This window comes from Marmota marmota, unplaced genomic scaffold, assembly GCF_001458135.2.
Source record: "Marmota marmota marmota unplaced genomic scaffold, marMar, whole genome shotgun sequence".
Lineage (NCBI taxonomy): Eukaryota > Metazoa > Chordata > Mammalia > Rodentia > Sciuridae > Marmota > Marmota marmota.
The window spans coordinates 2829396-2842723 of NW_025999891.1; the positions used below are offsets into that span (position 1 = coordinate 2829396).

General features: G+C 39.6%; 1 protein-coding gene across 6 annotated transcripts in view; it reads right to left on the bottom strand.

Moving 5' to 3' along the window:
• Positions 1-13328, bottom strand: part of Gosr1 (golgi SNAP receptor complex member 1) — a 58441-nt gene that overhangs the window by 5895 nt on the left and 39218 nt on the right. For 2 of the 6 annotated variants that reach the window (XM_048793400.1, XM_048793394.1), the window contains exons 9-10: positions 11043-11121; positions 8234-10264 (exon numbers count right to left, since the gene is read on the bottom strand). The exons of 1 other annotated variant lie outside the window; for it this stretch is intronic. In XM_048793400.1, the coding sequence (XP_048649357.1) occupies positions 10201-10264; positions 11043-11121 (143 nt within the window). In that variant the 3' untranslated portion in view covers positions 8234-10200. Of the gene's footprint in view, positions 1-2318; positions 2547-8233; positions 10265-11042; positions 11122-13328 lie in introns of those variants that run through there. 3 more of the 6 variants (XM_015501040.2, XM_015501039.2, XM_048793420.1) reach the window with 2 other exon arrangements.

Sequence of the window (13328 nt, forward strand, 5' to 3'; positions counted from 1 at the left end):
CGTGACACTTTCTTGAATATCTTTCCCCCTATTTGACACCCTAAAACAAACTGCTTATTAAAATGGGAGAAGTATTTGAACCAATATTTCACCAAAAAGATAATGCAGATGACAAACACACTCGTGGAAAGATGATCAACATCCTTCATCATTAGGGAAATGCAGATGCAAACCACACAAGAGGTCACTGCGCATCTAATTCAGTGGCTGAAACTCAGAAGACTTACACCAAATGTTGGTTGGGCTATGAACTGGGACTCGCGTAGACTCAATTGCAAAATCAAATACTTAGGAGAATACTTGGCATTTTCTTACAAAGTTAAAAACACATTTGCCAAATGATCCAGTTATTCTTGTAGACATTTACCAAAGAGAAAAGGAAATGTGTCTATACCTAGACTTGTGCAGGAACGTTCAGAGCAGCTTCACTTGTCATGGCTCCCAAATGGAATCAACCCAAGAGGGCAACAGCAGAGAAGCAGATGAGAAAATTGTATCCCATTCACACGATGGGACGCCATTCAGCAGTAAAACAGAATGGATTCTTGGGATACAAACAACATGCTTGAATATCAAAATAGTAAAGATAAGTGAAAGAAGCCAGATTCCCTCACCTTGGAAAAGTACATATTCTATGATTCTACTTGTATACTACACTAGGAGCTGGGTGCAGTGGCCCATGCCTTTCATCCCAGTGGCTTGGGAGGCTAAGACAGGAGGATCTTGAGTTCAAAGTCAGCCTCAGTGACTTAGCAAGGCCCTAAACAACTTAGCAAGTCCCTGTCTCTAAATAAAATATAAAAAAGGCTGGGGATATGGCCCCTGAGTTCAATCCTCAGTATCAAAACAAACAAACAAACAAAAACTCTAGAAAATTCAAACTAATTTATTGTGACAGAAAGCAGAGCCGTGGTTACTTGGGAAGAGTGGGTGGGAAAGGGCTGGAGGGAAGTTTTTTTTTTTTAAGTTGTAGTTGGACATAATACCTTTATTTTATTTATTTTTATGTAGTGCTGAGGATTGAACCCAGTGCCTTACACATGCTAGGTGAGCGCGCTACCACTGAGCCACAACCCCAGCCCAAGTTAGGTTATTTAAAGTCTTTTCATTTATAATTAATGTGCCATTAACATCCGTATAGATACATCTTTTTACCTCTATGAGATTCTTAGAGGTGGAGTCACTTGATCAGGGGTTATGTTCATTTACGACTTCGATAGTTGCTACACAATTGTCCTATGTCTCTCACTGGTTCAAGTCTCACCTCTCTGAAATGGAAAGGATAATTTCTATATAGGCTGCCAAGCAGCAACCTGAATTCCACGAAAGGGACCTCATTGAAGATCACTCTTTCACGAGTTGACAGTGCAGTCTGGTTTGCAATTACTCTTTGCTTCCGAAGTTTTCTTTGGTAATAGGGATATCTTGAAATGGGTGTGGATACTTGGGGGTATTGCAGTGCTCTCTTTACCTGACCCATCACCAGACAAGAAAACGGAAAGTTTAGGTGTGTACCACAGGGAGGGGTAGTTAATGAAGAGGTGAGAACTTGTGACAACATTCAATCCCAGGTTGCTGTACTTTAGTTCAGGGCAACTGGATCCTTCCATTTATCTCATTCTCCCTTTTCAATATATATTGAGCACATACTATGTTCATTGTGTGGGGGGATATAAAGAGGAACTAGGACAGCCCCTGCTCACAATGCCCTCATGGGGAGACAGGGAGGTGCCTACTGAATGTAACGGGATGAAATGTTCTGATAGAGTTGAGGGAGCACAAAGGAAATCAGGAGGCAGAGGGGAGGGGAGAGCCAGAGAGTCTTCCCAGAGGAAGAGGAATGGGTTGAATATTTGTGGTTCTCCCTTCAATGTTCACATATTGAAATCCTAACCTCCAACATGATAGTATTAGGAGGTGAGGGCTTGGAGAGGCAACTGGGTTAGATGTGTGGGGCTCCATGAATGGAACAGACAAGAAACTTGCTTTCTGTGTCATTTGTCAGGTGAGTATACAAGAGCTGTCTGCAAACCAGGAAGTGTGGGTCCTCACTAGATACTGTATCTGCCAGCACCTTGAACTACCCAGCCTGTGAGAAATGAATTGTTGTTTAGCCCAGTCTAAAGTAATTTGTCCTAGCAGTTCAAACTAAAAAGATACGTGGATCTTAGTCAAAATCGAGGTGAAATTCACATAATATACAATTAATCATTTAAAATGTATAATTCTCTGGCACTTAGTATAGTCACGGAGTTGTGCAACTACCACCTGTGTGATTCCCAAACATTTACTACCCAAAAAAGAAAACCCTATGCTCATTAAACAGTTTCTTCTGATATTAAATTTTAAAACAAGCAGGAAGCATTTCACAGGCAGGCTTGGAAAGAAGATCCTTCCAGAAAGTGCAAGTTTACAAGTCTTGGGACATTAAGTCACCTGGAATGGTGAGAATTGTGTATGTCGTGGGGGTGAAGGAGAGATGGACAAGGCAGCATAAAAGACAGGGCAAGCATAGTGGAGACCAGATGTCCCACAGGCAGCATACACTGGTCGAGGGTGTTAAGGAGGAACCAGGACTCATTTGAATCATCTCCATTCCCAGAGGGACACTGCCAACTTTAACATGAATTCAGTTTGAGCCACGATTTCTCAACCTTGGCATTACTGACATTTTGGGCTGGATAATCCTTTACTGCAGGGGCTGTCTTTGTGCACTATAGGATATTTACAGCTTTTCTGGCCTCCACCTACTAAATACTAGTAGCATCTTCTCCACCTCTCCCCATTCTGACAATCCAAGATGTCTCCAGACATTGTCAAATGCCCCTAGGCTCCAGGTGAGACCACTGGAAGAATTCTGACCCAGTACTCCCCAGTTCTAAGGGAGAGATTTAATCATATGGTTCAATCAGAGGCACCCCCTCTGAGCTCTGGGGAGACAGCAGGATATAGGGCAGGACCATCTATAAAGGCACTGGACTCTGAGCTCATGAAGACAAGAGAATTAGTGTTAACACTCTGTATCATTTAAAAACAATTCCTTCCTCCATTCACTTGACACACTGGATGCCTACTATGTGTGAGGAACTGAGGACGCCATCACTGTTGAGTTAGTGGAGGAATTAATTAGCAGCCTTTTCCTTCTATGCCCACCAAGGAGAGGCCAACATTCTAAAAACACAGTGGGTTCTCCTGTGTGGTGGGGGAGAGGAGGAAGGTGGGAAGATGAGGGAGATGTTGAGCTTCCTGTGAGATGGCAAGTGGTGGGGAGGAGAGGCCACCCGATTGTACTGACTGCCCTTGCCCTCCCAGTGCCCCTGTGGGTGGCAGCACCTTGGGGGAAATGGCTATGGGATGGGAAAAAGATCTCTAGGTCCAAGGGTGGCAGAGAATGGGAGGGTCTGGAGATTTCAAAGGACTGCATGGCTCAGTGAGCGTCTGTGGGATCCAGTGTGAATCTGAGTTCTGCTCCAAATAGTCTGGGACTGTGAAAGACTCTTGGGAGCTTTGCACAACCCAAGAGGCAAAGGGAAGTAGATTCAAGTATGAACAAGGTTGACTTTTTTTTTTTGCAAGCCCAGTAGGGTAGGGGCTCTGAATAAGATTTAAATGACTAAAGAGCTATAGTCATTTAATTCCTATACATGATATAGAGGTGAAGGCAATAGTACCCTGGCTCTCAGGGATTTGACGTCTGATTGAAAACTTCCCCAGCACTCACTGCCCATCATTCTTTGAGGACATTCTGAGTAATTCTGTACCATCATTATCTTTTGATTTGATCTCCACAACTGCATAAAGGTGCTAGAGTCCATTTTGTAGATAGGAAAACAGAATGGTTTAGCAACTTGCCCATGGCCTAAAAGTATCCAGCACTAGAATATAGGATGCCCAACTCTGTAAGTCTTGTTCTTTCCAGTGCACCAAGCAGCCCTGCTTATAGATGGGAAAATGGTTAGGCCAAGGGCAGCCGACTGCTATCAGAAGGACCTTGTGATTCTGAACAAGCATTTCATCTGTTACAGGGTTTGTGTCCTCATCTGTAAAAGGAGAAAGCTACTTCAGTAGGCAAAGAGGACTTCATGTGTTTTGTATTAAACAAAGTGGTAGGCAGACATTTTTTTGGCTAACTCTTTGACAGCACACTGCCCTAGATATTAGGGAGCCACCCATAACTGGTACAGTGATGACAGGTTATTTAGGAAGTTAGGTTAATTCACTATGTGTGGGGGTGATGTCAGGTGGGAGGTTAGAGAGGCAGGGTATCCACTCACAGTGGCTGCAACATAGGTAATGAAGAATCCATTTATGTAGGATTCATCTTGTGGGACAGGCAGTGGGGGACAGGGAGAGAAATAGGGAGAGAAATAGGACGAGGTTGAAAAACACAAAGTACTACATTCAGAGATAACTTGTCACTTTCAGGGAAATGATTGTTTAAACTACATGTTCCTTGCATTGGATTAAAAGTAACTATATTTATTTGATCCTCCTGCAACCAATTTCCATAAAAGAGTAGATATTAAAAAAAATTTTAAAAGAAATGGACTAGTTAAATGATTGCTTCTTAAAAGCTTTCTCTCTCAAAGGAGGGACACTGAACACTGTAGATCAGGATAATAATAAAGACCATTGTCAGGGGGCAGGAACACCTTCAAGTAATAGCTAGTATTCCTCTAAGCAGGAAGTTAGACTTCTCAGCACCCAGTGTTTTCAGCTTTTAAGTATCTTTGTAAGATTAATAGTACAAGAGTTTTGCAAGCAAAGCAGTCTGCTGAACTGGGAAATCTTAGCTAAGGCGAGCTGACAGAAAGCATCAGGCTTTGCAAAGTGTATTCTTTTCTGCTCCAACTCAGCCACGCAAATTTGTATCTTCAAGAAGGAATAAAATAGGGTTGGGGCTGTGGCTCAGGGGTAGTGCACTTACCTGGCATGTGTGAGGCACTGGGTTCGATTCTCAGCACTACATATAAATAAATGAAATAAACATCTATCAACAACTAAAAAGCATTAAAAAAAAAAAAGAAGGAATAAAATATTTTTCTCCTGGCTTTTGCTTTAGAGAAACAAGAAAAAATGTCCTAATGGGAAACATCTTCAGCGAGTTTTCCGGCCACATGTTCATTTACTTCTAGGCATTTCTGGTATCAGACAGAAATGCCACAGAGCCTTTTATAAGAAAAGGGCAGATGAGTGCTGGGCACAGTAGCGCGTGCTTGTGATCTCAGCAGCTTGCAAGGTTGAGGCAGGAGGATCATGAGTTCAAAGCCAGCCTTAACAACTCAGTGAGACCCTAAGCAACTTAGTAAGACCCCGTCTCTAAATAAAAAATAAAGGGCTGAAGATGTGGCTCAGTGGTTAAGCACCCCTGGGTTCAAACCCTGGTACCAAAGACAGATAAAAAAGGAGTGGCAGCCCTTCAGAAGTACTGCACTTAAAAGGAAAGGCATCAACTGAGGTGGTGACTGTTCTGAGTCAGGCCTGGCCTCTGTGCTCTCTAGGAATAATTCAGGTATGAACAGGTGGGTGGGAAATTTGGTCCAAGTTAAAGCCACTTAAAAAAAATTGTCTATGGGGCTTAGGAACACACACCTGTACTCCAGTCATTAGTGGTATAGCACCCCTGAGTACTGGGGGAAAAATTGGTGGATTGTTCATGATTTTTTTTTTTTTGGTACCAGGGATTGAACCCAGGGGTACTTAACCACTGAGCCACATCCCCAGCCTCCTCACCCCCTTTTTTGAGACCCCCTTAGCCTCCCCAAATTGCTTAGGGCTAAATTGCTGAGGTTGGCTTTGAACTTGCAATCCTCCTGCCTCAGCCTCCTGAGCTGCTAGGATTACAGGTGTGTACCACCGTATCTGGCCACATGATTTTTGAACACTGGGTAATAGTACGTTAGCACCTTTTTTGTTTTATCATGGGCTTTAAGACATCATGAAAAATACTTGTCAATACCAAAGATTTCATAATCACCAGTCCCAAACTGCCTCTGTGGTTATTGTTCTAATACAAACAACCGTAGGCACAACCATTTAGATATTTAATTTATTATTAAATTACATAACAAAGCTTCTTCTATACAATCAGAAAATGCACATTTAGATGAGAACAAAAATTAAGTACAAATACAATAAAATTGGTTCCAAGAAGCTATTTTAAAAGCAAAAAATTAGAAAGTGCATTTGGAAAAGAATAGATTTTAAAAAATCTGTATTGGCATTTTTCATGAGAAAACATCTTCCATCATAGTAAAGTGTAATTGGAATTGATTTCCCCCTCTCAAAGAGCAAACAGGATGGAAATGGATGAAATAATTTGATACTAACATCAGATCTTAGGTTAGATACAAAGAAAATGAGAAAGATCCCTTAAGACATGGCTCAGTTTTGTCTCAGCTTCTTACCCAATAAACATTCTTAAAATTTACTTGTTCCTTCCTCATTTTCTTTCTCCCTATGAAACTTTAGGGTATATAGATTTATTAAGGAATAAACAAGATTAGTTTGTTAAGATGATGAAAAGTTATGCATCATTTTGGAGACCAGGCTACATAACTTCTGGTCTAAAAGGAGAATGAAACAGTCATTGTAATCTGAGCAGAATCCATTTGTTCTTTAGTTATTTTTGCCACCAAACTCAGGGTAACACTGGACATGGTCAGTTATCCTCAACAGCTTACTTTAATATTACAAGTTAGAAAACGCAAATCAATTTCCAGAAATTATATCTAGCTAACGAGGAAACACAAGTTCCTAAAAGTCATTTCCATCGAGTTGGGATCATTAACAGTGAAACATAAAATTCATGGGTGGGGGAATGAAAATGTAAGGTGCGTCAATTTCACAGGGGCTGAGTTTTGTATCAAAAGGCCTAGTAAATGTCTTTTTATTCTTTTCAGATGTGTTCACAGCCAAAATGAGAGAACTAAGTAAATATTATTTGGCTCCAGGTACAGAAAGTACCCTCAAGGTGTCTCCTCATCTGTCTCCTTTCTCAGGAGTTTACCCCCACGTTTGGTCTGAGTATGGGGCAGTATGGAAAAAGCCATTATCTTAGAAAGTGAATTTTAGTAAAAGAAAAAAGGAATAGTGGAGAAGGAAAGCCCTTTTCAACATTGGAAAAATTAAAAAGTGAGCAATGCAGGTTACAGGGAGTCCTCCAGCATCATTAAATAATAACAAAAAGAATGTGGACATTTCCAGGATGGATAATCCGTAGTACTTGGGTATCTGAGCTTGAACTTGAACTTGAGCAATAAGTTAAATATTTTCACTAAGGTCATCAATATACATTAAAAAAAAATCTTAAGAAATATGCCATTCTGAACCAGGCACAGTGGCATATGCTTATAATTCCAATTTCTCAGGAGGCCAAGGCAGGAGGACTGCAAGTATGAGACAAGTCTGGGGAACTTAGCAAAACCCCATCTTTTTAAAAAAGGAAAGAAAAGAAATAAAAGAAAAATACACTGAACATTTTTGCCTTTTTGTTGCTATTGTTTTTCACATTTTTTAATGAAATGAAGTTTTGAACGGTTAGTAAAAAGATCCAAAATGGAAAGACTTATACAAGACAATGGCCAAAGGGGCAAAACTTTACTAAGAGGCAACATTTCACTGGGACCGGAAATAGGAAATTCCTTCTGACCTCACCTGGGCTTGACTGGCTTTAATAAGTAACTAGCTGTTGGCTCCTGACTCTAGCAACTGCCCTGTAAGGAAGACAGCGAAAAGGGGGAGAAAAGCAAGATGACTTAAAAAAAAAAAAAGAAAGAAAGAAAAGTTTAAATGGCATAAGACTGAAATTCAAATCAGCAGTTTCAGGATCCAAATTAAGATCCTTTCTACAAGAAACACATCTCCATTTCCTTTCTGCAAACGAAGGCAGGAACTGAAGGGGAAGGCAAGAGCACTCTTCTATCCATGTACTCACTCTCCTAGCTACCTGGGGCACCTCACTATGGGTGACAGCACTGGGAGGTTAGTCAGACCCATCTGACACCAACATCTACACCAAACTTTTTCAACTTCCTTGGAAGAACTAGTTTCTTTATTTTCATAAAGAAAATAATCGACATAATTCTTTTACTTCGTATAAGCACAACCGTCCTGGAAAGGCTCCTCAGCCATCAGCTGCAGCAAGCTAGATTAGCTGTGTCTTACTTTTACTCTCACACAACCAACTTTAATGAATGAACCAAGTAATCAGACCAGTAAAAAAGACTGGTAGCATAATTAAATAAATAACTTTATTTATGATACTTCAGATTTTATAAATGCCAACTATATAGCAACCAAGGTCCCACAAATTCTAACTGAGGCACAACCACCAATCAAGGCCCTTTGAAAAATCAAAGATAATAGTTTCAGGGGAGAGAAGTTTTGTTTTCCCAAAAGAGAGTTTAACAAATGAACTTACTTCCCCGATCCTTTAGGTTCACAATGGGAAAACTTAACTTTCTTTTAAGGGCATCCCCAGTCAATGAACTGATCAGTCAACCCATATTTATAAAAATAAACCCCATAGTTAAGAAAAATATATCAAATGCCCTTCATACCCAGAATGTAATAAAACTTTGACACCAGAATGATAAATCTCTCAGCCAGTCCGATGTTAAGTCTACCCATGAGGCAGTTCATCAAGTCCACCTGAACAGCAGCATATACACACCATAGCGAAGAATGACAAGCTAATGTCCTCCTTCCCTGTGGCACAGTCTGAAGATGATATAAACATCATGGTAAATTTCAATGGGGAAGAGCAGCAGCCTTCTCTCGGTAAGGAGTGTAGATGTTAGAAGTCTTTAAACTACCTGGTAGTTCAGTAAGATACGTAATGAATTTACAGAAACTGAGAAATGGTTAATCTGGGAAAGAATTCTGGTGAGTAGTTTACATTTCTGTCACTGTCCAGGGATGGTAATAGAAGATAGGTGCAGTTAGACAGATTCTGTCACAGGCACCTTTGACAGTGAAATCATTCTCTGGATGTCTGGAAAAGCTTAAGAGATTTGGAATGAATAGATTTTCACAGAACACAGAATTCCTGACACATCAGGCAGTAGTTGTTAAACTTTTGCTCCTAAGTTGTGGAGCATTTACAAAAGGATTATCTGGATAGTGACTTCTGAATGTCTTTTTGTATTTTGTTTGTCGAATAAATCTCACTGAAAATTGAGCAGTGCCCCTGCCTCCAGTTACCAGTGTTAATGCTGACATAACAGGGAAAAATTGGGGGTGTTACAGACATTGGCTATTAGTTTCTCTCTTTCATCATGGTAGAATTAAGGTTTCATTATTTTATAGTAGTAGTTGTAGATTTCATTATCTTGTAGTGGAAGAAAAAAACCCAAAAAAGTAAAGCAATTTACTTAAAAAAAAAAAAAAAAAGGTCTGTCATTCTCAATGTTTTTCCAGCAATATAGTCAGTGTACTCAGAATTTTAAAAAAGAAAACACAAAAGCTTTTTTGCTGTGTCTCCATTTCAGACAACCTCAAACATGCTGTTGTTGGCTTATCAGCATCTCAAAAGAGTCTGTGAAAAAATGGAGTTTTCCTTGAATATATATAAAAAAAAACTGGGGACAGAGATAGGAATCTATAGCCCAGATTATCAAGGAAAGACTTGTGATTTCTCATCTTGAGTGTTAGATAAAAGAACAAGAATTATTTTTATTCACAACCTAATCAGGTGGCTGAAAGAAAAGCAGTCTTTGGACGCAGAGAAACCTGGCATTTTGAAGAATCCAGCCGTAAGATCTGGCTTGTCCTCAGGATTCAGCACTGTCACTTGAAGCACGGAAGTTCTGTTTTTGATTGGTTTACTTACCTCGTAGGGAGACAAAAGCAACTAAATCTCCCCTTCTTTTTTTTTTTTTAAACTAAAAAATGGGGAAATGTGTGTTAGAAAAGATAGCACAGAAAAATCTGTGGCTTTAGTACGACCTGACCATGTCACAGAGCCATACTATTAGTTTGAATTCATCTGGTGGTCAGATTAATTGTCAGGATGGTCAACTTCTTCCTACTTTTCCTTATTCCAGATCAGGGCGTGAAAGTGGTGGTCGTCAAGAGTCCATGGAGATGTCCATCAATGGAAAGCATACAGCAGCAATAGGATGGTGCAGACACCAATCACACCACCTAGGATGAGGGAGTCTCGCCGCTTCCTAAGATTGATCCTCTGGATCAGGCTGTTCACAGCAGGAAAACGATCTTTGGGAAATCTTTATTAAGGTCATATTTGAAAGAAGTCTCTTTGCTGAAAAGTCACAGGAATTAAAAGAATAGCCATGAGTGGAGTCCAGAAAGAAGAAATGATGAGAGGAAACAAGGGGGAATCATACTCAGGGAGTCTTTAGCAAACACATATTCCAAAACTGAAATAAAGGCGCTAAGCACCTCAGTGAGACCCTGTCTCTAAATAAAATAGAAAATAGGAGCGGGGAAGTGGCTCAGTGGTCGAGTGCCCTGGAGTTCAATCCCTGGTACCAACAACAATAACAAAAGGTCGGGGGAGTACAGTACTGCCATTCTTATATCTAACATATAAATGAGAATAATAAAAAGAAAAAAAATAATAGAAAAAGAAAATAATGATGACTGTTCTCGTATACAATGGAATTACTGCCAAGCTTCAGGTCAGGGTGGGAGCTAGTATGGAGGAGCTACCACCTCCCCTCCCTCATCCCACTCCCCACTTTTTCTCTCTGCTGTTGCACCCCGCTGTCTTCTTTCAGGAGACTGGGAAGTTCTGCCTGTGGATTTTGAAGAAAACCTGATCCTTTCTCCATAGAGAAATAACTATTCTTGCATTCAAGCAGCTGATTGAAGCCAATCTTGGGGTCTATATAATTAGGTATTGGTAAATTATTTAAAATTTAAAATTTACTTTACAGCAATACAGGCAGAAAATGGGTTAAAATGCTCTTGTCTATTTAGAGAACATTAAGAAAGATGAGAAATTTTCAATTTGGGGGGTTTTATAATAGTTATAATTATATTTTACTTAGTATTTCAACTTATTGTCATACTCTTACTTGTTTGTATGTTGTTGACCAAAGCGCCCAAACTGTTTTGTATTTCTGGCAATGGTTTCTGACAATACAGAGGAATCCTCTTTGTTTATCAGAGGTATTATATCAAGTTCAGGAAAACCAATGACACAACCCACCAAGGATACTAGAGATCTGGAATAATCCCCGCTCCTTGAGAGTCTTTACTGTGTTTTTCTGTAACAAAATGACTCTGATCATGGATTACATTTGTGTACATATATAGTCTACATGCTATATGATCATGTCTTCTAATCCTGAAATTTCTTCAGTGTATACTATAGGCATTAATGTATTTTTGAATTAAAGAAAAAATACAATTGGAAGAAATGGTTTTAAAGATGTATAAAAGGAAACATGTACTGAAGTCATAAAATCTTTTTTACAAGGTAAAAAATTTCAGAGAGAAAAATGCTTAATTTTTTTTTTTTTTAGTTAAATAATGATAAACAAATCCATTGAGATTATGGTAAATTTTTGATTTCAGGAAACTATCTATAGTAGACATAGTTTTTCCCAGTTTACCTTTAGAAATCACCCCTCTTTCCTATAATAATCTAGTTCAGTGCATGTAATAAGGTGGGGCTGACCCTGCCCTCTGCCATCAAGAGTACATATAATGTTGGGTGCAGTGGCACACGCCTGTAATCCCAGCGGCTCAGGAGGCTGTGAGGGAGGAGGATCATGGGTTCAAAGCCAGCCTCAGCAATAGCGAGGCGCTAAGCAACTCAGTGAGATCCTGTCTCTAAATAAAATACAAAATAGGGCTGGAGAAGGGGCTCAGTGGTCAAATGCCCCTGAGTTCAATCCCTGGTACCACCACCAAAAACAACACAAGTCAGAGGAGTGCATACAAACTCAGAATTGGTAAGACAATCCCTTCCCTTGGCCAATGACTGGGTTAGGAAAGGGCAGTAATTCAAGCTGGGGCAACCACAGTCCTCATTGGGACTTTTGTGACAGCTGTTAGAAAGGACATTATTTTCCCCAATCTTTTGATTTGGTGTTAAGAGTCATCTCTATCATCATAGGGAAATGCCTGCCTGAGAGTAATTTTATCCATTATATTAGGAGGCTAAGGAGGACTTAAATAAACCCAACTACAAAAAATCCTGGCATGTTAACAGAAGAAGGCTGAGTTATGAGAGGAGAAGGGAAGGTAAAAAAAAGAGAGAAAATAAAATCTGAGCTTGTGAATCCAGCATGTCTGAAACCAAACTCTATCTCTGGAATTTATAGTTAATAATTTATAGTTAATTCCCCTCTTTTCTCTTTAAGTCAGTCTGAATTAGGTTTCTGTTGCTACTCTACGGTGTCCTGACAACTCACGCCATTTTGTTTGATTGTTTTTTGCTATTCTAGAATGAAGTATAAAATTCCTGGGTTGCTCATCTGTACCAGACACTATTCTGGGCTGTGGGATACTTTATTGTCTTAAGAGAACTTAGGGTCCAATAGAGAAAAAAGACATTCAGACTAGAGAAGAAGGCATGAAGAACAATGGGGACAAATTCTAATGGACAATTTAGACAGGTTTTAGTGAGTATTACAAGTAATCCAACTATCCAACCTCCACTTCCGTTTAAAAGTTTCAGTGGTTTCACCCAAAACAAACTTACTTATTGACAACCAAGTTCATCGTTTAAGAAGGACACTAGGGCTGAGTGTGGTAGCTCATGCCTATAATCCCAGCAACTCAAGAATTGGACATAGGAAGATCTGAAGCTCGAGGCCAGCCTTGGTAACTTAGCAAGGCCCTAAGTAACTTAGTGATACCTGGTCTCAATATAAAAAATAAGGGCTGGGGATATGGCTCTATGGTAAAATGCCCCTGGGTTCAATCTCTAGTACCCCCCAATCCCCCAAAAAAAGGACACCAGGATTTCACGGAAAATGCAATGGGAACTTAAAATTTGAATCTCTAATTTGTTCTTTACTAACTGTAGACCTGAGCCAAGCTACTTTTCTAAGCCTAATTCTTCATTTGCAAAACAATAATAATTTCTGCATTTTCTCTTTTATGCTGATGATAAAATAAAATAATGCATGTAACAGTATATAGCATCATATAAATAATAAACAATTTTGAATGTGCAGTTTATGCTAGGGTAACAAGAAAAAAATCCAATGAAGATTGGAAAGTAACAATAAACTCTAAGATATCCTTTTCCTTAAGCAAATAAGTATTCATGATCTTAAATAGGTAGAAGTGACCTTGAATTATCTAGGACTAGAATATACTCAACCTTTGAAAATTACAGGTCTTCTCCA